The 24,870-nt window shown below is 38.3% G+C and overlaps 1 protein-coding gene across 1 annotated transcript in view; it reads left to right on the top strand.

Annotated features, from left to right (window-relative positions):
* Positions 1 to 6,208: 6,208 nt before the first annotated feature.
* SYT10 (synaptotagmin 10) overlaps positions 6,209 to 24,870 on the top strand; it is a 63,806-nt gene continuing 45,144 nt past the window's right edge. Inside the window, 2 exon segments of the mRNA XM_030321722.1 lie at positions 6,209 to 6,370; positions 24,507 to 24,864. Of these exon segments, the coding sequence (XP_030177582.1) occupies positions 6,220 to 6,370; positions 24,507 to 24,864 (509 nt within the window). The 5' untranslated portion in view covers positions 6,209 to 6,219.

The raw sequence follows: 24,870 nt of genomic DNA, 5'->3' as shown, positions 1-24,870 counted from the left end.
TTATCTTAGAGAGAAAGAGAGAGAGTGCAAGTAGGGGAAGGGCAATGAGAGAGGGAGAGAGAGAATCTCAAGCAGGCTCTGTACTGTGAGCACAGAGCCCAATGCAAGGCTCAAGCCCACAAACCTCGAGATCATGACCTAAGCCGAAATCAAGAGTCGGACACTTAACCAACTGAGACACCCAGGCACCCCTATGGCTCAGTTTTCTTACCTATTAAATGAGAACATAATTGTACCTATCTCATAAGTTTGTTGTAGGATTTAATAAGTTAATGTATCTACAAAGCTTAGTACTATACCTATCACTGTTCTAAATGAATTAACCTAAGAGTTACTATAACAATCAGCTTACAAAGCATTTAGTTTTATACAAGTTACACATCACACAAAAACTATCACTGTAATTATTAAACCATATATATAATACATATAACAGACCTGTACAAAGTAGGTATTCAAGAGTTACTGTTTGTCCCTAAGGTACAAATGACCATCTTCTTCCTTCTCAAAGGACTACTACCACTCTTCCTTCTCTTCCCTCTTCTCCCAACTTCCTTGGAAATGGAAATTTATCAGTTTCTACTATACCCTGGTATTTCTTCAACAAGTAAATAAAGGCTTTTATTTCTGATAACTAGAAAGAGGGTTAACAAAAGACATACATTAATTTATTCAGCAAATGTTACTGAGTGACTATTACTGCTGACAAAGTGAAGGCTCTTGGAAAGGGCAGTGATGAGGGAGGACAGGTTCTCTACCTACCAATTTATACCAAATTAATTATTTAAATTATGTTATGTGCCACAAAGGAGAAATAGAGAATGAAAAGAAAGCACAAGTCAATGAATTCAGAAATCAACAAAAAAAACTAGGCAGAGGCCAGGCCACATAGAGTCTATAGGCCACATTCAAGGTATTCAATGTATCTAAAGCACAAGGGGAAGGCACTGGAAGGGACACAATCAGAATTGCCTTTTTAAACAGTTACACATGATGGAGACGCCTGGGTGGCGCAGTCAGTTAAGTGTCAGACTCTTGATTGCAGCTCAGGTAATAATCTCACAGTTTGTGGGATTGAATCCCGTGCTGGGCTCTGTGCTGATGGCATGGAACCTGCTTGGGATTCTCTCTGTCCCTCTCTCTCTGCCCTTCCTCTCTCTCTCTTTCTCTCTCTCAACATAAAAACAAAAAAGATTGAAGACAACCTTCAAACAGTTACACATGATGGATTGAAAATGTACATGTTTCCTGCCACTCCTGAAAAGACACTGAAATGATAATAAAGCAATAAAAAGCTAGAAGTGTAAAAGGACAGACGGAATAGGAAAGGACACAGGAGATGACGCAAGGATAGAAGATGTCAAACGGTTCACCAGATGGAAGCAGTGAAGGAGTAGTAACTGCCTTACTGAGCAGAGGGAGCTGAGACCTCCAGAGGCAGATAGCAATGAGGAGCTGGCTTCTCACCTCACAGAGTTTCAGAAAAACTCAGAAACGGAGTTATCTTGTACTGATTCCACAGAAGATGGCATTAGGGAGAAAGGCTAAAAAAGAGGACTGTCACACTTTTTTTTAATGTTTATTTATTTATTTTTGATGGAGAGAGACACACAGAGAGAGAGAGAGAGGCAGAGACAGAGAGAGAAAGAGAGAGAACAAGCAGGGGAGGGGCAGGGAGAGAGGGAGACACAGAATCCAAAGCAGGCTCCAGGCTCTGAGCTGTCAGCACAGAGTCCGATGTGGGGCTCAAACCCACGAACCATGAGATCATGACCTGAGCCGAAGTCAGATGCTTAATGAACTGAGCAACCCAGGTACCCTAGGAGTGTCACTCTTAAGATGTCTCAAGGCTCAAGTCTCCATCCACACAACTCCTGTGGTCTGGTGATTACCCTTCCCCAAACTTGCAAATAGTTTTCCCCTGGAGATAGCAAAGGAAAGTCTCCAGACCTAAGGCACCAGAAGTATAAGAAGACAGAACCATGAGAGGCCCCAGATTGGAAAATAAAAGCAGGCTGGGGCACCTGGGTGGCTCAGTTAGCTAAGGGTCCAACTTTGGCTCAGGTCATGATCTCACAGTCTGTGAGTTTGAGCCCCACATCAGGCTCTGTGCTGACAGCTGCAGAGCCTGGAGCCTGCTTTGGATTCTGTGTCTCCCTCTCTCTCTCCCCTTCCCACATTCACACTCTGTTTCTCTCTCAAAAATAAATAAACATTAAAAATTAAAAAAAAAGAAAAGTACGTAGGCTTTAAATATTGCCCCACATCCCTAGTAAAAGATTAGATAGCCCTCTCTGATATTTGGGGGTGCTCCAATTCAAAATAACTTGAATCACCCTGCAGTGAACACCCTGTTTTTAAGCCTTACTAATATACCTAGAGCTTCAACTCCATATCTTACTGGTATTTATATTTGATTATTTGGATGAGCAAACATCTGAGAAATCTTACAACATGAAAAATGACAACAACAAAACAAGTTATTCAGAGAAAAAAGATACAAGACAGAAGCACAGGTGGGGGAGTTAAAAAATATATAATAGAGTCAGAAAAATAAGAACAGATTATAGTATGCATGAAATAAGAAACAAGAACAACTACTAAGAAAAAAACTATGCATATCTTAAAACTACAACAGTTGAAATTGTGATTTGATAGAAGGCTCAGAAGAGAAAGCCTAGGAAATCTCCCAAAACTTAGAGCACAAGGAGTAGGAGGTGGTAGAGATGCAAAACTGAAGAGAAATGAAAATTAGAGATTCAATCTTGGCGGCCAAAAATTCAACATAAAAGAGTTCCAGAGAGAGACTACACAGAAAAACAGAAGGAAGAAAAGAAATAAATCAATACAATTTCTCAAAATTGCAGGTTTCAAAAGTGAGTCTGTTTGAAGTGCTGAGTGAGTATCCATCAGGATGAATGAACAAAAGTGAGCACAGCCGATAGAGAAGACAACAAACCTTCCAGAGAGAGATGAATCAGGCTAATCAAAGGATCTGGAGTCAGAACAGAAATAGACTTCTCAGTAGCAATATGCATCCATGCAAATGAGAAGTCTGGGGTCATCTTTCCAGTTGAGAGTGAGTGGTGATGCCACTCTTCAACTTAAGGAGTACAGGAGCAGGCCCAAGTATGTACAGGCGATGAGAATTGGGCTCATAGGAATCTGAGCTGTAGAACACAGAAAAGTAAGGTAGGGGAGCTTTAAGTAAGTTACTCGTCTCTCATCTTCATTCAGACTGAGCTCAGCTGTTCTGAGATTTCCTCATTTACCCACCTTCTTGGTGCCTGTCACGGAGATCAAGTAGTATTTGAAATTCTAGTCACAGGAATGATTCCCAGATTTCCCTTACTTTAGGGAGATCTCTACCTGAGAAGATAACTCCCTCCCCTCCATATTTTGAAAGAGCCATAGGGAGGGGGAGAAGAAAGAAATGGAAAAGGATTGAATAAGCAGGGAAATCACAGTATTGACCCTTCAGAATTACCCCTGAAAGAGGATGGCTTGGCTTAGCTTATACGGATGGGAGCGCTGGGGGCCTGTTCACCTCTACACCAATTCTTCCTTGTCTTAATGCAGGGATCATTCGGAAGGAAGCTGTGTCAGAGACCTGCCTGTATTTTTGGACTATTAATGCCTCATATATCACTTAGTATAGCAACCGGTGCTTAGTAAAATCAATCTCACCTGCTCTCCCCTCCTTTACTGTTCAGCAACTCCTTCGGAGTGTGGGTGGGGAAGTAAATGCAAATGTGTATTGCTTGGTTTACTTGATGGGTAGGCTCTTGTTAGTTCAAATAGTTGGCAAAAAATTTTTAAAGATTGTGAATTGAAATTCTTGTCATCTCATCCTTCAGCATTGAAAATAATGACCTTGAATGCAGTTTCTACATTCCCCACACCTCTTACCGGAGCTGTTAATAAGTGACAAGAAAAACTGGTTTGATTCATCTGCTAATGAGCTGTAGAGATGGTCTAAAGATCAAAGAAAAAAAAGCAAAACCTTAGGAGATTTAGATGAAAGCAAAAATATTTCAGACAAATAAATTCAGAAAAATGAACATACAGGTGAACTGCTTATTGTGGAAACACGGGGAAGAGTAAGCAAGAGGCCAGGAGCAGGATAAACAAATACGGGGAAAGTTATTTTCAGAATCTGTTTACCTAATAATATTGAGCACTGAAATCAAACAGAAGAGGGTCATGAGAGAGATCTGCATTACTCCACTTAAGCAATTAGAATCTAGGTAGTATAGAGCTAAATTACTCATTTGGACTCCCACATAACAGTTTGCTCATACAGTAAATATGAAAGCACAGCATTGCATTGCAGGTTGTTCTACAGGAGGGTGTCTAGACTGTGGAGGACTGGGAGGCAAGGACAGCTGGAAAGGGCCTTATTAAAGTGTGTTTACATTGCTCCAAACATACAGTAGATATTCAATATTTTTTGACAGTGAAATTATTTTGAAATAGTCAATTTTATCTAAAAGCCATCCAAAGCAATGTGCATAAAAACAAAAAGCAAATGAGACCTTCAGATTTTAGTTTGTCTTGATTCACGATAAAATTACTCCTAGTTATACCAATTGTCCTATGAATCAGGTCAAAATGATTCAACTAATGAATGCTTATCTACTGTGATTCTATGCCGAGTATTTATAGTAAGTTTACCACAGTGTCCTTACGCAGGAAATGATTTATCATAAACTGTCTATATAAATATGCCCACAACGTCAGGATATTCCACTTCGAAAATAAAGAATCCTCACCTAATAAAGGTTAAATCAATCTTCAGGTTATAAGCGAGTATCAAACTCTGCCCCAAAACAATTTAAAAACAATGAAACCCATTTATAGTAAATGTGAACCCATTTACTATAACCGTGTGGCCCATACTTATCAACACTATTTTGTAGTTGTAGCTCCATGAGTAAGCCCGTTTGCCTTAGAGAAGTGTTACAACAGAAGAGTCCCAAGGCTTCATTTTACAGATTGAAAGAAGGATCTAGAAGCAATTTCTTCAAGGTTAAGCACAGGTGTGTGTGACAGATATGAACTTGACCCTTCTCCCCTTTAAACCCAGGTCTTGTTGTTGTTTTCAGTATTCCAGTGCAGAAGTGATAAGACAAGTTGTGCATTCTTAACTGCCAATTACGGATTAATCGACAGTGAATATTAATACAAATAAGATTTCGTTTTGTGAAATACGTAAGAGAATTAGAAAACAAAGTCAAAGGCAATAAATTAAAATCTGCCTATTCATAGTATTTATGCATCAAGAAAAACTGAATTGGATAGATAGGAAATATATCTTACGGTGAATTTCAGTAATAGCAATAAAAAGAACTCTGGAATTAAATTTTGTCTCTAAACCATCATCGTTAGAAATCATTTTAAACGTGCTTTCCAGGCACACTTCTCTTTCTCTGTAGACGTCTGACTTGATTATTCGCCTATTCATTTTTAAAATTTAACTTTTTCAGTTTGTCTTCAGTTGTAACGACTTTTCAGAAAAGTAAAACTAGACAGACCACGGAGAGCCACACACATGCAGTAAAGTTGGAGAGACAGGAAGCTGAGGGGCGGACGGAGGCTGGGGAAAAAGTACGGAGAAAACGAAGATTTCTCTATCCCCCGCCCCTCTGCATCGTGCACCTGCAGCCCAAGCTGGGGTCCCGGCAGGGACCAGGAGTCGCGCCTCTTGCAAGGCCACCTCGGGCCCCTGACTGAGCGCGGAGGGGGCGCTGCGGGTGCCTCAACCGGTCGGCCGGCCCGCGCCGGGCTGCGATTGGACGCGCCGCCGCCAGCCACCAGCCCAAACACTAAAGCGCTGGGAGGAGGCGGGGGGAGTTCTAGCGAGTCGAGGGCTTTGGCTTTTTCACGTCTCCCCCACCCCCTACCCTTCCTCTCCGCACTCCATGCCGGGTCTCTCTCTCCAGCTCGCCGCGTCTGGCTGGCTCCCGCCGCAGGAGACTTGGCGCAAACCTAACCGCCGCCGCCTCGCGCGCTTCCAGCCCCAGCCTCTCCGCCTTCCCCTGCGCCCCCCGCTCGCGCCATGGGGCCAACCTGCGGCTCCTAAGAGTTGCCGCTGGGAGCAGCGCGCTCTCCCGCCCATTTCCCCACGAGCGGGCGATGGCTTAGGGCGCCAGAGGGGCCAGCCCAGAGGTACCGGGAAGGGGAAATTCGGCCGGCCGACTGGGGAAAAAGAGGCCAACCATGAGTTTCCACAAGGAGGACGGAGTGAGCAGCCTGTGCCAGAAGGCGCTGCACATCGTCACCGAGCTGTGCTTCGCGGGCCAGGTGGAGTGGGAGAAGTGCTCGGGCATCTTCCCCCGGGACAGGGGCAGCCAGGGCGGAAGCAGCACAGGTAACCGGGGAGGGCCCCCCTCGTGTCCGCGCGCTCCGCCGGGACCCCGCGCGGCGCCAGGGCGCCCGTGGGACGCCGCGCCTTCTTACCTCGCTCCTCTTTCCGCTCAGCTCCCGGACACCTGGAGCGTGGGTTCTTCGGGTTTTGTCGGCTCGACTCCGCCTGCCCGGCTTCTTCCACCTCCCCGGTGTGCTCCGAGCCCGCCACGCCGTCCCTCGCTCGCCGCCGCTCTCCCACGCCTGCGGGCTCCCTTCCGGGGTGGCGAGGCGAGGCGAGCGAGGGCGGCGGCGCACAGCCTGTTACCCAGCGCTGCCTGCGAGAGCCGCTCGCCGGCGGGACCCCAGCTGCCCTCTCTCGTGTCGCGGCTCGCGAGCTTGGGGAAGGGGTCGGGCCGGAGAATCCCTGCTTGGACGCGAAAAACCGCCTTGCAAATGGGGTTGCCTTGGCCTCCGGGAGCGGAAAGGCTCCGGGGGCGGGGGAGGGGGTGTGTGTGTAACTCGCGGCTACAACCTGTCGAGCCTTTGACCGTGTCCGAACCCCTTATTAAATGTGATTTTGGAGGGTTTCGTGACAGCGTTGGCAAAACAGGGATTCTTTTTTGAGGCGACAACCAAGGCTCGAGTCACATATAAAGTGGAGGAAAGAGAAAAGATTAGACATTCTTTCTACACACATGCTGTCATGCACACCCCAACGCACGGGCATCCTCCCTCTCCCTTAACGAAACTTGGAAGAAATGGGGTGAGATGGAGAAGGACACCGACCGTCAGAAATCTGGAAGTGGAAAGAAGCCTCAGGTGACAGGTTTTTCTCGGAGGGTTGAGGGGAACCGTATCAGAACTAGTGTTTGGTCACTCCTGGGTAAAGGGTTTTAACCACCTGCGCAGTACTTGGTTAATGTAGCCTGTTGTCCGTTCACACGAGCGAGAGGGACTCCAGAGTTGCGGGCCGCGTGATTTCGAGAGTCCCTTGTGACGGTCACTTGTGGCTTTGGGCGACCAACAAGCACTGCTTTCGGGATTTTCGGCAACGGGCTGGAAGATCGCCATCTCTTCTGTAGGTCTTGTTTCTTCCCCTTTGCTTTCTGTCATTTTTGTCCTCGTGGCGGGGCTTCGTGGCTTGAGGGCAGCCAGGGCAACAGGTGAGAGCTGGACCGCTCAACTCAAGCGGAGCGCGACTGCCCACAGCTCTGCGGGCTGGGGAAGGGGGCCAGGAGGGCGTACTGAGTGAATCTCTCCCATCCACCACCAGCACCAAAGAAAAGGGAGAGGAAGGGGAGGTGGGAATAGATGTGGTTTAGCTTTTCCCTACCAGTATTTAAATGGACTATCTGCAGGGTTTTCAAATTCTCTGATCGTGGCAACCGGAACCAAGAGAGGCTTCTTTTCTGTCTGCGGTTGGCAGAACCTGAGAGATGCTGCTACTTGAACCCTGGAGCGGAAGGGTACATGATTGGTGCTGTCCCCATGCTGGACACTTAGACGTTTTGTGCATATACAAATAAAACAGTCTTTCTTCACTTGTTCAGTAGGTGTTGAATTCCAACGAGTGTATCAAACAACTATTAGTGGAAGGAACTGGGTGAACACAGTGTATATGTGTGTCACGTGTATGGTTGCTAAGCATGAGATAAATACCCAAAATAGTGTGACCTTAAAAGTCCTCTGTGTTGATATTGGATAAACTCTTCTGAAACATCTTTAGCGATCGACTTTCTAAAGATAAGACTCCGAGAAGGGGGTATAGTGGAAGAAATTAAAGTATTTAAATTTAAATACCTGTAATTTGGTCATTTAACCGTTGATGCTGTGATCATCTGTTTGTGATCATACACCAAGAAGTGGTCTCCTGGTTCTCAGATTGGCTGGTAATGAAGAAAACTGTGCAGTCGGAAACCAATTACTAGCTTATAAATCTTTCTAAATATACAACCATATAAACTTAAGGTAAAACACAGTATATGAATTGCAGAAAGGGTGTTGAGCATGTCCTAAGCCCACAAGAGGTAGTCGTAGTTCGCATTCCTTTTGGCCTTTCCCTTGGAAAGAAAAATTGGGGAAAAATGAGTCTAAAACAATTTCATGGATATTTTTCTTCTGTAAAGAGAAAATATATGCTATTCAGATGGAGTATTTGATTTAATATATGGATATATTTTGAGTGGCTACCACTAAAGAAGACATTCTGTAAGGTTGTATGAGATCTAAAGATGCACAAGATTACTTTACATTTTCCATTTGTATATCTGTACAATTAGAAATAAAATAATCCACAAATAAACTCCCAATACCAATAGATATCTGCAAAATGGATTCAAATATTACCTAGTGAATCTTTATATTAGCCACTCAGCTTCACATTATTCTTTATAGTCGATTTTCTTATAACTTAGCACCTGTGCCCTTTATTCTAGGTCTCTAAATAAAAACACTTCCAGTAGGTGACCCTTCTACTCACTGTTTGTTGAATAGGAAACACATTATTGGTAGGAGGGCATCTACATTGAATGGCACAGTGGTTATTTACTTTGAATGTTAATCAGCACTGCCCATATGGTGTCAGTTATTCAAAGGGTGAAGTGACAATTACAGGCTTCCAGATTGTGTATATTTTTAGATTCCTTCCCATAGGAGTAGAGGGGGAGAAATTCTGGTAATCCCAATTAAAGTCATTCTACATTAAAGAATTTATGAATCATACATATAAATAATATATTCTCCTACCAGTGTTTTAAGTGCCAATAAAGAGCGGCCTCCACCATCCTCTTTACTATAACAGCAGTAGCAGAAGCATCAGCAGTGTTATTGGCATTAATCAAGTTGGCTAATCCCATATTTTCATAAGATTTGTGAAGAATTAGACTGCATCTGCCAACACCAATTAATTTACTTTTTTGAAATAGTTTATTAGACACATTATTGATGTCAGCATTACTAGCACACTGGAAAGTTCATCATGTGTAATTTTTAGAAAATCAAATGTTTGCCCTCTCTTTGCCTCTGACCCCCACCCCCACCCCCAATAGACATGTCACCAACTAAATTCATCTTCATGCACAATATGATTTAATACTTAGGGAACATACAAAACAATATATCAGCCAAAAATGTTATTTTTCAGATATACCATGACTAATACACATAATAGTTTTGGAACTGCATTTGGGTTCATTTCTGGTCAGTCTTTAATTGCTGCCCCATATCCAAATGCTTATGAGGTTTTAGGAAAGTATGTTGCTTAAAAGGCAGACCTCATAAACCATAGCTAATCGAACCCCCTGAAGCACATAGTCACATCACAATTGTATAGACCTAACCTTAATTTAAATATTTTCAATAAACATTTAATTCATCATTGTTTTGATTTTGCATTTTAATACTTTTAATTTGGGACTAAAAATTCTAAAATAAAAGTTTAAACAATTTCTTTCTCAATTTCTATGTGTATTCCTGAATTTTGTAGATGTAGGGATCAGTAGTTTGGCAAAGAATTTCTTTGAAGTTACTTGACTAATAAAGGAGATTGCTAAGTAAGATTTTTAAAATTACACTGTGATTCTCTGAGATTGAGGCATTTTAAGTCTATGATAAGGGCTTAAAATGAGTAAGGGTGTTTCGTAGGTTTTTCTCTACAGACACAAAGCAAATGATTACTTAATCTATAATTCTGGTACAACTACACACTGAGTTTTACACATTCTAATGATTGTATAAAGAGTTACAATTTAGAAATATAGTGGAAATTTTTCCTCAAAACTTGTAAACATGAGACAGAGTAATTGAACCATAATAAATTCAGATACACCCATATATGAAGAAGGATGTAAGAAAGGATTTTTTTCCTTCTCCCACATTGTCACTCCAATGAAGAATGCCACTCCAATCAAGAAAGTCTCATTTTTACATGATCATCAATACATACTATGCTTGGTATCATTTGCTCCAAAGGGAAATGAACAACTGCTTTCAAAGGCCAAGCCAGTGTCCGCAAACACCTACTTTTCTTAATTCTGAGATATCAGTATTTTGACAATATTGACAGGATTTGTTTTGCTTTAATCTTTTTTCTTCTTGAGACAAATTAAGATCTATATTTCTTCTTTTTAAAAAAATTTTTTAAGTTTATTTATTTTGAGAGAGAGAGAGGCAGGGAGGGGCAGAGAGAGAGAGGGAGAGAAAATCCCAAGCAGGTTCAGCACCACCAGCACAGAGCCCAGTGTAGGGCTCAAAGTCACCAACCATGAGATCATGACCTGAGCTAAAATCAAGAGTCAGATGCTTAACCACCTGAGCCACCTAGGCACCCTTATATTTCCTCTTTATATGAGCTGTGAATCTCTGAAATCAGATCCTTACAAGAATGATTTTATATATAAGATCTATAGCTGTCCATTTCATTCAAATCCCATTGTCTTTAAAACTTAATCATCATTTTGTTTTATGGAAAAAATTAGTCATTATTTGGATACATCTACATTCATTTACAAGATTTTTTTACAAGATTCTGGCAGAAGATAAACATTATCACAAATGTTTATTGGAATCTCTAATGCCAATTAAAATTATCTATATTTTGAAAATACAATTGTGTTCTTCCTGATGTATACATTAAATCAGTAGAACATAAGCTCTTTGAGAGCAGTGGTTTGTCTACTGTCTTATTCTCAGTGCCTAGAAAAACCGATGGCTCCTCTTAGTCTCAATAAATATTTGTTGGATTAATGAAAGAATGAATGAATTAATAAATTCATCCTCAAGAAGCCACAGAACAAAAGGCTTGAAATATCAATGAACTAAATTATGAGTTTTGATTAATTATAAGAAATCGTATTTTGTTTATGATAATAGCAGAAATTAGAGCATTGGAGGTATTTAAAACCTAGAATACGAGCAAAATACTCACAAAAAAGCAACTTAACACCTTATGGGTATCTGTTGACTTCCCACAGAGTGTGTTCAGGTAGAGCTATGATCCAGTGGCTAAATTTGTAAGTGTTGTGTAATAAATGTATTAAGTTTATGCAAGTTCTAGAAAAGTGGGAATATCTACTTAAAATATCAATTTATAATAGTAAAAGAAAGCCTGTTTGCTTAAGTAGAAACTAGCATGGGGAAGATAATCATCTTTTTTCAAATGCCTATTAGTCATACCAGTTAGAACTAGAAGTCATTATTTTGCAGTGTTGAAAACGAAGGCAGGGAAAGTTAGCAACTTCCCCTCAAATCAAGCTAGTTAATGAAGCAGCAAGGATAAAAACCCAGGGTTCCTTAGGTTCCACAAAAAGTAAGCATAGGAAGATTTCCTAGGGGCATCCTTGATGCCACAGGGCACTGGAACAAATGTTTGTAAAAAATAGGCTCTTAACTATCATTATACCGTTGGCTATAATTAGTGATGTATTGGAAGGTATTAAGATTTCTCAGTGTGTAATTATGACCCAAATTCCAAAATTTCCTTTTGTTAGATATACTGTCATACAAGCGTAAGACACAACATTATTTTTCTTACTTGAGTACATGCATGCATATAATTAAGTGTACATGAGTGTTAATTCATGAATGCTTAGCTAAATATAATTGATTCATTTGAACAGTAAAATCATGTAAAAGATTTTAGTGTGTTTGAAATGCACAACTTTGAATGCATATAATTATAAATATAGCTCCTTCTGTATGTCCATAAATAAGCCTATAATGAAAACAGATATTAAATTTCTGGTTAAATTATTTTTGTTACTTTGTAATTAGAAAAATAATACATTACAATCAATTTTTGCTTTATTTTCCTACCATTTTTTGGGTATGTAAGTTTAGTAGTCAACCGTCTATATATGTCATTATTAAAATTCAGTGCTATGATATCAAAGAAAACTAGGCCTCCTAATAGGAAGTGTTATTATTAAAGCTCAATAAATTATGTTGTTTATTTCTAATTTGTACAATACTGATTTTCTCTGTTGGTGGAATATCCAGCACTGGCCAAGTTTAGAAACAGTCCCTGACTGAAGCGATGGCTTCTTGTTATTGTATAATAGTTTTCTTTTCCCTTATTTTACTTTATTTTATTTTATTTTATTTTATTTTATTTTATTTTATTTTATTTTATTTTATTTTATTTTATTTTATTTTATTTTATTTTATTTTTTAATGTTTATTTTTGAGAGAGAGAGAGAGACAGAGTGCAAATGGGGGAGGGGCAGAGAGGGAGAGGGAGACCCGGTATCTGAAACCGGCCCCAGCCTCTGAGCTGTCAGCACAGGAGCCCACCACGGAGCTCGAACTCGGGACTGGTGAGATCATGACCTAGGCTGAAGTCGGACACTCAACTGACTGAGCCACCCAGGTGCCCCTTTCTTTATCATTTTAAATATCCTAAATGACTACTGAAACTGTAAAAGCTGACATCATCATGACTTAGGTAGACTGTCTGAAAATAAAGCTGTATATATATACATACATATGTATGTATGTATATATGTATATATACGTATATATGTATATATACATAGATGTGTATATATGTATATATATGTATATATACACAGATGTGTATATATATGTATGTGTATACATGTATATATACATGTATATATACACACACACACACAAATACTGTATATGTATACATAAAATCATAAAATTGTTCTGTGATGCCTCAGAGCTAGAAGGGTAGAATGATGAAGGTGGGAGGGACTGATACTACCTTTTTTTCATCCGGGTGGATCCTGAAGTGTGTTACGATCTGCTATTTAACATTCTGTTATGGAATAGAGAACATTACAGTCAATTTAAAAAACCTTGTAAATGTCAATTTGTTCATACTGCAGAATTATTTTAATCAAACAATGAGGACTATAGTTTACAGTCTTTATTATTCCCTTAATTCTGTTTCAATAGTCATAGATTTATAGGAATAATGGATAAAACAATATTAAGCTTATTATCATTTCTAACATGTTACAATGAGTTGTTACTATATCTGAGAGGTGGTTTTAGCATTATGCTTTTATTCAACAAATATTTATTGAACACTTAGGTAAAAGCCACTGTGCCAGACATAAAATGTACTCGTACTAGGCGGCCTGGGTGGCTCAGTCAGTAAAGTGTCTCACCCTTGATTTCAGCTCAGGTCATGATCTCACGAACCATGATTCCTCCATCAGGGGTTGCATTGGTAGGGCAGAGCCTGTTTGGGATCCTCTCTCTCTGCCTCTCCCCTGCTGGGTGCATGTGCACACATGTGCCCTCTCTCTTTCAAAATAAATAAATAAACTTAAAAAAATAAAATGTACTTGTACCATTAATTAAATGCTGTACATAGTTCAAGTTATTGTAAATGTAGAATTAATAGATAATCACAGATTATAAATTATTTACTCAATTATGAACATGTGTAAAGATTTTTTTATAAGTTAGGATACTTTTATATCATATTGAATACCATATTTGATTGAATCTAAGATGCTATTGATTATAAGATGCACCATTATTTTATATGGTACCAAAAAGAAAAAGAAATGTCACTAAATAAATTATAACTTGATACTTTGTTATCACAGAGTTTTTATTTCATACTTATGTAGAGACTTCTTTTAAAACAGACATAAATTGTTGAAATCATATATCACTCTTGTACAAACATAAAAAGTAAACTAAAAGACATAAATGGGTTAAAATAAGTTTAAAGTTGACCATGATTCTTCTGAATGGCTTTTTGATTTCAGAATTGGTGACACCATTGTTTTTCCACTCATTATTAGGCTCTGTGCCATCAAGAGTGCTGTCAAGAGTGGTAATGGTGCATTTTTTTCCTTAAAAGAATTCATAAAAGATATAAAGGCCATTTGGTGTTGTGCTCTAAGCTACCTGTACAGTTATGTGCAATGTTAGCAATGTTGGCAAACTCACTGACTCAGTGCCTTCTCCACCTATCCCCCAAAAGTTTGTCTTGTAAGGTTTAGTGCTAGGCTTTACTGTTTTCTCCACTGTTTTGGTTTTTTTTTGGTTGTTGTTGTTTTTTAAGCCACTTGGACTCATTCTATGGCTTTTTATATTGATGCCTTTGTTTTGCACATACACAGAGAAAATTATGACATACTTCCTGGCTATTAGTGATTGTAATAAGCCATTGATACTAAAATATATTCAGATTTCAGAAAATGTAAATGTTTTAAAATATGCATATTATAATCAACTCAATATAGTATTAATACAAAGTTTTTATCATTTATTGAAATTCAAGAAAAAGGCAAATCAGTACTGTTAAAATGGAAATTATAAGAGGCATTGTTGCAAGGATAATATGTTGATTGATTATGTATTGGATATATAGATGAAAAAGAGACTGCTAGTTATTTCCAAGTATTCATTTCCCCCCTTTTATTTCACAGTATCAGAATCCTTTATTTTTATTTAGATATGTAGCAGCATTAAAATAACTTATTTTTTTTAATTTATAAATGACAACTTTTCTCAGCTTTCTTTCTGGTTTGCTGCAGCCACATGACTACATCTGACCATCAGAATGTTAGTGGCAGTGATGTGTACTACTTCCAGGCTGTGCCCTTAGAATTAAAGGACAGACTCTCACCTTCCCTTTCCCCATGGTATTCTACCACCTAACTGCCTGGAACATGGGCATGGTAGCTTGCCATCTTGGACATTAAGGAGAAGGCAAAAACCTTTGAATAGCAAAGCACAAATATAAAAAAAAAAATTAGGACTCTAGACACCTTGAACCTGATGTGTATGCCCTGGCCTGCTTATGCTGGAATAGTTAATTACATGAGAGAGAAATAAACTTCTTCTACCTTGTTTAAGTCACTGCTAGGTTAGCCTCTTGTTATAGAAATCAGAATTATGCCCTATTATAATATTAGAGTTGACCCTTGAACGACACAGGATCCAACTGTGTGGATCTACTTATATGCAGATTTTTTCTAGTACAGTACTCTAAATGTATTTTCTCTTTTTTATAATTCACTTAAGAACATTTTATTTTTTCTAACTTTATTGTAAGAATACAGCATATAATATAACATATAAAATATATGTTAATCAAGTGTTTATGTTATTGGCAAGGCTTCTGGTCAACAGTAGGCTATCAATAGTTTTAGGGGAGTCAAAACTTATATGGCAGTTTTCAACTGTGTGGGACTTGGTGCCTCTAACCCCCTCATTGTTTAAGGGTCAACCACAACATCATCTGAATAGGATAAATAGGTTAACTTCAAAGATAATTCCAAATTTTTATCTTAGAAACAGTTTCTCTCAGCTTTCTTTGAGTAAGAGTTGTTGATTTGGGGCACGTGGGTGGCTTAGTCAGTTAAGCATCCGACTTCAGCTCAGGTCATGGTCTCATGGTTCATGGGTTCGAGCCCTGGATTGGGCTCTGTGCTGTGTGGAGCCTGCTTGGGATTCATTCTCTCTCCCCCCCCCCCCACTCTGTTCCTCCTCTACTCATGCTTTCTCTCTCTCTCAAAAAAAAAAAAGAGTTGCTGATTTGGGTTTTATTCCCCTTCTTTCTCTATGGAATGATGCCATAAATATGGTCTATGTTCAGGCAATAATGGGAAGAAACCAAAGAACAAAAGGCTTGAAATATCAATGAACTAAATTATAAGTTTTGATTAATTACAAGAAATCATATTTTTGTACATTTTGAAAATTAAAGAACTAGAACTTTAAAATTTAAAAAAATGATACAGAAACCACAGATATCAATTAACGCAGTGGTGATGGGAATGGAGAGCACACCAATTGGTCTGTGCTTTTCTGTGTGATCATATCCATCTGTGTAGGTAGTAGACAATTAGATCTAACACTTTTTACAAGCCTCAGTGAATAGGACCATGCAAATGTTATGGTCTGGTTACATAGACTTTAGCAAAGTTCTGCTTTACAAAAGTTTCTGAGGAATTAGCATTTTTTGGCTTACTCTTCTCTCTCTCTCTCTTTTTTTTCCTTTAACATTTATTTATTTATGAGAGACAGAACATGAGCAGGGGAGGGGCAGAGAGAGAGGGAGACACAGAATCCGAAGCAGGCTCCAGGCTCCAAGCTATCAGCACAGAGCCCGACACGGGGCTCAAACTCACAAACTGTGAGATCATGACCTGAGCCAAAGTCGGATGCTTAACCGACTGAGCCACCCAGGGGCCCCATGGCTTACTCTTCTCTTATGAGAGTTGTGTTTTCTCAGTTTTTCAGAACTGGGTCACTTTATTTTGAATTATTAAGACACAATGAAAGAATAAAATCTTTATACCAAAAGTGAGTCAGAGACATCTCGACAGATAAGTAGACAGTGGTAAAGCAATGGTTATGCATATTTATGTAATCAAGCCAGAGTTTGAGCAATTTTAAACCTGATTATCTGGGCACCTAATCTAATATCTGTAAATTTAATTAACTCTTAATCTTCCCAAAATATAATAAGATGAATGTCATATAATGGATTCTTTTTAACTATTCAGAGACATTAAAAATTTGAGATAGGGTCTACTCATCAAGTTTCCCTATTGCAAGGGTAACTTCACAGGCCCTGCAGAGAAGGCAAGCAAAGCCATTTATATTCATCACCCTGGCCTCCCCATGGCTGACCTTTTTCCTCCAGTGTTCTTTTCTCTACCTAACCTCCCCAGTCCCCAACCACAAGTTCCTATGCCTTCACCTTTCTCACTTGGAAACTCCAGTCCTTTCACCTTTCTACTTCTCTGTGAATTCTCTGTCAATAGATATGGCACCATACTTAATGATGCATCATTTCATCATTGCAATCGCTTTCTCCTTTGAAATATATTACATCTTCCAGTGCTGTGGGGAAGGGAGACCTCATTCATGAATAAATTCATCTGCTTCTCTATCCCTACACCAGAGCAATCAACTATTTAGGAGGTTTTAAAACCAGGCAAGCTAGTATCCAATTTCAAAAGAGCCCTCAATTCTGAACGGAAATCCTGTGTTTTCCTATTCAATTTTCTCCTGTTCTCTACAATTCCTATTTTCAAACTTCCCCCCACTATATCTAAATAATCCAAGCTATTCCCAAATATCCCAAAGTAACTGGCAGTTGACCCCAACTCCTACTTTGGAGAGAAAATACTACTTATAAATAAGAATTCACTTGACTTTCTACCCAAGACCTAAAAACTTCCCTGATTGCAGAACCATCCTCTTTTACTTGTAAAGGAAAAAGTGAGGCAATCCTTTCATCTTTGCTTCAGACCCCATCCATCCATTTTCACCATTTATGGGACTTCATTTAATTATTCATTTGCTTAACTTTCTATGTCTTCTTGTCTGCTGATTCCTTCCCTTAAGTTTTAAAACATGCTTGAGTATTGCACATCCTAATAAAACACCTCCATCACCTCCACGTGCTACTCTTTCCTCCTTTCTAACATCCAGTTTCCTGAAGGAATGGTCTACTCTCATAGAATCCACTTCCTCACTCCTATTCATTTATTTAACCACATTAATGTACTTAATATAGCCTCTCCTTCACTAATCTCATTGAATTCACTAAAACCTACTTGTTAATGTTAATAGTTACTTATTCTAATTGAACTTACTTTAACGTTTTTATGTTGATTACTTCTTAGGATATTCTCCTCCAGGGATGTCTTGGTAGCTGAGTCAGTTAAGTGTCTGACTCTTGATTTTGGCTCAAGTCAAGATCTGACAGTTGTAAGATGGTGCCCCTAGTCAGGCTCCTTGCTGAGCATAGAGCCTGCTTAAGATTCTCTGTCCCTTTGTCCCTCCCCCCTTATTATGCTTTCTCTTGCTCGCTCCTTCTCTCTCAAATATATATATGAAAACACATTGACCTGAGTTTGTTTTTTCATACTTTCTCAGGTTTCTATGCACACAGGCTCTTTGTTCCTTTAAGTTCTTTTTCTTTAAATACTGATGTACTCAGGTTTCTATCAAATTTTGTCTTCTCTTTCATGGATTCAGATTCCACTATTAAAGGAAGTCCTTCAATTTCATCTTTAGTTGCAGTCAGGCATTACCAATAACTTCCTCAAAATTTCTACTTGCATGAGCACAAGTACTTCAGACTTAGTATGACCAAAGCTGAAGGCATGGTCTTCCTTACTTCATCATCCTGTTTGTCTCCCACTAACTCACATTCTTATCCTTCAGTCTTCACACTCCTTAACTGGAACTTTAACTTCCAGTTATCTCCTGAATCTGCTTTTCTCCTCATTTCAGCAGCCCTCATTCAGAACCACTATAATCCTTCAATGAATGACTATTATCATATGTTAACTAGTTTCTCTTCTTCTAGTCTGACCTCCACTCTTATCTTCTCCTTAGCCAGAGTGTTATTTCTGAAATGCATTTCTGACCATTTCAATATCTTTATTTAAAAATGTTTCTGAGGTTACTTATTTTTCTTTGAACTAAGTCCAGACTCATAACATTTTTTATACCATGGTTAAGTGTGAGTCACAGTCATAAAAAAAATCATTTAAAACATTTTGATGACTTTATAAATTCTCCCAGATTCTTCCTTATTCTTTTGATAGTCAGATACTTTTATTTTGCTAAACAAATTTTGTTGAAAAAATTTATGTCATAAAGACCTAAGTATTAAACAGTTCATTTTGTTTTTAATACCTTTACTGGTTAGCCATAATTACAATAGCAAGCAATGCAAAATATATAAAATACAATAAGCTTATTTTTATAAATTTAGTTTTATTGTTTCAGGATAAAATTCTAATTATCCCAACTTCTTTCACTTCTTGCTGTTGAGAAGAAGGAAATCTCTTTTTCCCTTTGCTGTATGCTTTTGAATGAAAGGAGCTACAAGATAGGAATCTTGGCCCACCCTCATCTCTGAGAAATGACTTATCAGTTTCCCCCTTCTTTGATGTATGAGCTTCATATCCTCAGGAAACAAATATTCTCTACTCCTCCATGTAGTAAATTTTATGGGGTCCAGTCCTCATGGGGAATACCAGTGGTGGTGCAGCCAGGCTTGTGACTGTATGGTCAAGTCTAATTCAATTCAAGGTGGCATATTAGCAAGTTCACTTTCTGATAGACCTAAGCTGATAGCTGCCTGTATTTTAATTGCTGCCTGTTTGAACATGTGTTTGCCTCTCAGTTGTTTTGAGCACATATGGACAGGAAAATGGAATGTTACTTGTTAGCTTCCTGAAACATTAATATTTACTTAGAAATGCTAGTGTTCATTTTAAACAAATTCACTCCTTTCAGTACCAGTTGTCATCAGATGAGTCTCTCCTCTTGTTACTAATCTGTGAATCACCATTCAGTCTATACTCAATCCATAACTATGCCTCTTTTCTCCTCAGTACTCTTGTTTAAAGAAAAATAAAGAGTTGATAATGACAGCAAACCATCACTGCACTTACTATCCAAATTAACTTTATATACCTTTATATACTTTATATACCTTTATTTAAACCTCACAACATCCTATGAAATAAATATAAATACTTCTATTTTTACGAGACTCTTAAAACCTAAACAACTTGCCCAAAGTCCCCGTGGTGGAGCTGACATTTGAACCCAGATCTAAACTGTGCCAGGGTACAAGCTACATTATATTATCTTCCTGGTAGAAGGATTTCTGCATATTCCTTCTAAATCACTCAGTTTTTAGTCATCTAGCCACCTCAAAACCTACAGCCTTTTAAGTTCTTTTTCAGGTAATTCCCAAAATGTGGATTCAATAGCTCCATAAACATTTTTTGACCATTTGATAAATACCAGACACTACAATAGGTGAATAAATTTGGTTTCTGCTCTGAAGGATCAAGGAATGAGTTTATGTGTAGGATGGGAACATTTGGAGAAGCAAAATAAGTACAGATGTGCAATCTCTTATCCACAATCACAAAACCTCAAAATCCCGAAAACTGACAATTATTTTGTAAATTGTAGCATTTTGGTATCAACATCCTATCTGAATTGGCATTAAGCTACTTATAATCTTCAGTGATCCCACTCAGTGTGACTAATTCATACATTTCATTTTAGATGTATCAATGTGTCTGGTTACTCAGTGTTATCCCACATAATGTGTACTATATTGCCTTTCTAATATTCAAAAGAAAATAATAATTTTTGAAACACATTGTGTCCCAGGAGTTTTGGGTAAGAGAGTGTCAAAAAAGGTACTATTTGGATCTGATTGTTGAATACAAATTTGCCAGGAAGCCAAATGGAGGAAGATAAATGCAGTGGAACTACACGCAACAGCCTGAACAAAATCACGAGAGAGTAATGAGTGGTCAGGGGAAGGAGTACAGGTAGGAAAGTGACAGAAGAATAAAGCTGAGCAGTTCCCAGGGGTCAAATCACAAAGGTGCTGTGGAATGCCTTACAAAGTTTGGATTTGTCCCAGATGGCTAAGAGGTGATATAGAAGAATGTTAGGCTAAGAGAGGTAAGGTGACCATACATCTCAGTTGCCAGGACATGACTCGGTTTCTTCCTGCTACCCAAGCATTATTGATAACACAATTTTTCACTTTCACAAGTAATTTAGTTTGGCTGAAATAGTTTATGGGCCCCTAAATGGTAGAACCAGATACTGATTTTAGAAAGAAAATTGTCAGTAGTAGGGAAAATGGAATTAGGGTCAGAGATTTCCACAGGACTTTTTCCTAAAATGAGAATAACCTTATGAATTCCAAAACCTAGCATGTAGGAAAAATGGCATAAAAGAATGTCATCACATTTTTGTGGGTGAGTAAAAGTTTTCTAATGCCTATAAGTAAGAAGGGAGGCATTTTCAGTTATGGACTGAAAACGAACTCCATCCTTTCTTCTACCTCACATTGTCCTGCGGTTTCCTTATATCTTGGCTTTTGGCTCCAGCTGAGTTGAAGAAGTTAACTGCGTTAAAATACCCAGAAAAATTAACGTAAGTGGAGCTGAAAATACATAAATATTATGAATCCATAATTGTAGTATTTATGCCTCCATTTAAAATAATTAGGAAGCAAGGGGCACCTGGGTGGCTCAGTCGGTTAAGCGTCTGACTGGCTCAGGTCATGATCAGTTCATGGGTTTGGGCTCCACGTCATCAGGCTCTGTGCTGACAGCTCAGAGCCTGGACCCTGCTTTGGATTCTGTGTCTCCCTCTCTCTTTCTGCCCTTCCCCCACTTGTGCACATGCACATGTTTTCTCTCTCTCTCTCAAAAATAAACATTAAAAAAAGTAGGAAGTATACTGATGTGTTTTTCTTTTTTTCCTCAAGTTACGGGGCTAATGAACAAATTAATAAGTAAAAGTAAATTACAAAATATAAAATATGATCACACATTCTTCACCAATTGAATATAAATGGGAAATATATTTAATGGTTGCTTTAATAAGCAAGTAGAAAATGAAGGAAAATATTAATATCTATGTATCACAGTATGTCAAATTAATTTTTATCTTATAATTAGGTAGCATTAAAAATTTGGAATTATTTCAATTTCTGAATAGATTTCCATTAGCTACAAATTGGGAGTTTCAACAGAACCATTTTATCTTACTAATCAGGAAAATGTAAATTAAAACAAGGTATCATTTTCCCATCATGTCAGTGAAAATTAAAGTATAACAGCTTTTCTCTGAGATTACAGGAACTAGTATACTCTTAGGATGTTTTTGTTATAGACACTCTGGGATTCTTTTGGAAATAGCTAATAAAATGAAATATGTGCATAACCTATGACCTTGCAATTCTATTTCTAGACATTTACCTTAGAGAAACACTCACGAATATGTACAAGAAGAAGGGGCAAAGGTGCTCATTATAGCTATGTGGTAATAGCAAAACACTGGGTATAATCTATCCCATAATATCCATCATGGGGAAGTATTATGGAATGCTATGTGAGATGAAGTTAGACCCCAAGGATCATTGAATTAAAAACTAAAGCAAATTGAAGAAACAAATATGCAGTAAGCCATTTAAGATTTTTTAAAAAAGTTGTGTATGGGTTTTTAAGAAGTGTCTCTATTAGTGCTTGGGCTGGACAGATACACCCCAAACTGGGATCAGTGGTTGCTTCTAGGGAGGGGTAGGAAATCTTGAATTTCCAGTGGTGGTTAAAGGAAATTAGATTTATTCTTTATTAGTTTTTTAGGCCTTTCATAGCAAAGTACCACAGACTGGTAGCTTAAACAATAGAAACTTATTTCCTCACAGTTGTGAAAACTTGATGTCTGAGATCAAGGTATCAGGAGGGTTGATTTTTTTTCCGAGGCCTCTCCCCTTGCTTATAGGTGGCCACCTTCTCCCTGTGTTTTCACATGGTCTTTCCACTGTGAGCACCTTTGTCCTAATCTCCTCTTCTTACAAGGACACCAGTCATACTGGAATAGTGCCTATTCATAATGACCTCATTTTACGTTTATGACTAATTTAAAGGCCCTATCTCCAAATACAGTCACATTCTGAGGCACTAGGGGGTGAGGATTTCAACATAAGAAAATGGAAAGGATTAAGGGACAGACACAATTCAGCCTATAACATATTCCTAACATTTTTATTTTAAACAAAAGAAATTGGATTCATATTTACATTGAGGCTAAGCAAAGTTGTAAAAGAAAATGACAAGATTATTTACATCTAGACAAATTTCCCTTTACAGGAAATCTGTTTAGTTTTTAAGGGTGCTGTAACACCAGATTGCCAACATTGGTTTTCTTAGGAAGGTGAAAATGGAAGTAGGTAGGGGGATATCCTTAACTTTTTAAAAAACAGACTTGATTGTTTAGAGCAGCTTTAGATTTACATAGAAATTGGGAAGATAGTACAGAGTTCCCATATACCCCACACCCAGTTTCTCCTGTTATTAATATTTTACATTAATATGGGTTATTTGTTGTAATTAATGAAGCAGTATTGATACACCGTTAAAGTCCATACTTTATTCAAATTTCCTTAGTTTTTACCTAATATCCTTTTCCTATCTCAGGACTCCATCTAGGATACCACATTACATTTGGTTGTCATTGTCTCCATAATCTCCTCTTGGCTATGATAGTTTTTCAGACTTTTTATTTGACAACCTTGGCAGTGTTGAAGAGTGCTGGTAAGATATTTTGTAGAATGCCCTCCTACTGGAATTTGTCTTATAGATTTCTAATGATTAGTCTTGGGTTATGGGTTTGGGAAAGAAGACCACAAAGGTAGAGTGCCATTTTCATCACATCATATTAAGGGTGTGTACTATCAACATGATTCATTATTGCCAATAGTCACCTTGATCACCTGGTGAGGTCTCTCCAACTATAGTTACCCTTTTTTACTCCTTTTCATACTGTCTTCTCTGGAAGGAAGTCACTATGTGCAGTATGTGCACTATGTCCACACTTGAGGGGTGGGAGCTGTGGTCCACCTTCTTTAGAACAGAGTATCTATGTATATTGCTTGGAATTCTTCTGCACAGGAGATTTGTTTCTTTTCTCTCATTCATTTATTTACTCAATCTTACTTTTTTTTTTTTACTATATTTCTTTGGATCATTTTACATAATGAGCATATATTAATTTTGTGGTTATTTTGAAATAAGGATATTTTAGAGATACTTACATCATTAATTTGGGACATTAGAAAGTAGGAACATGCAAGGTTATCAGAAAGGACCTAGGGAGGTTAAAAATATAACTACCAGTGTACCTCTTCTCTGTTAGTAACATATTATTCTTATTTGGACTACAGAAAGTGGTTTATACAAATATTTGATATGATTCCCTGCTTAGAAAGTGAGAAGTTTACATCTTTAGATAAAAGATGAAACAAACAGAAGCCTTCTTATTGTGTGCATTTTCTGAGTTTCTTAAGTTTCATAACTTCATGGCAGGTTATAAGTTGCCACCTTTCATTTTGCAAACTCTTGGACCCCTTGTACTGTTCTTTGAAATAATGTGCATACATCATGCCTTTTCTGTACACAATTGGGATTTTTCATATATCTCCTTTGAGAATTTCCAGGCTTAATTATTAATCTTTCCTCCCTAACTTAAAAGTAAATTTTGAAACTCTAAAAAAGAAATCTGTTGACAATAACCATAATGTAAATTATCTCACTGTTTCTGCTCTTTTATGTACACTATCAGTGGATTAATATTTCTTTACATTGTGATTTTTTTTCCAGATATTTCGGTCAGCTTGTTAGCGGTGGTTGTCAGCTTCTGTGGCCTGGCCTTGTTGGTTGTCTCACTTTTTGTCTTCTGGAAGTTGTGCTGGCCTTGTTGGAAAAGCAAACCTGTGACTTCCAATGTCAGCACCCTTCCACAGAGCATTTCAAGTGCTCCTACTGAAGTCTTTGAGACCGAAGAGAAAAAAGAAGTTAAAGAAAATGAAAAGCCAGCTCTAAAAGCTATTGAGCCTGCTATAAAAATCAGCCACACTTCCCCTGATATCCCAGCAGAAGTCCAAAATGCTTTAAAAGAACATTTAATTAAACATGCACGTGTGCAAAGACAAATTACTGAACCTACATCCTCATCCCGGTAAGA

Source organism: Lynx canadensis, chromosome B4, assembly GCF_007474595.2.
Source record: "Lynx canadensis isolate LIC74 chromosome B4, mLynCan4.pri.v2, whole genome shotgun sequence".
NCBI classification, from domain to species: Eukaryota; Metazoa; Chordata; class Mammalia; order Carnivora; family Felidae; genus Lynx; species Lynx canadensis.
The sequence above is the reverse complement of the archived record's forward strand: the minus strand, read 5'-3'. Positions and strand labels throughout refer to the sequence as shown.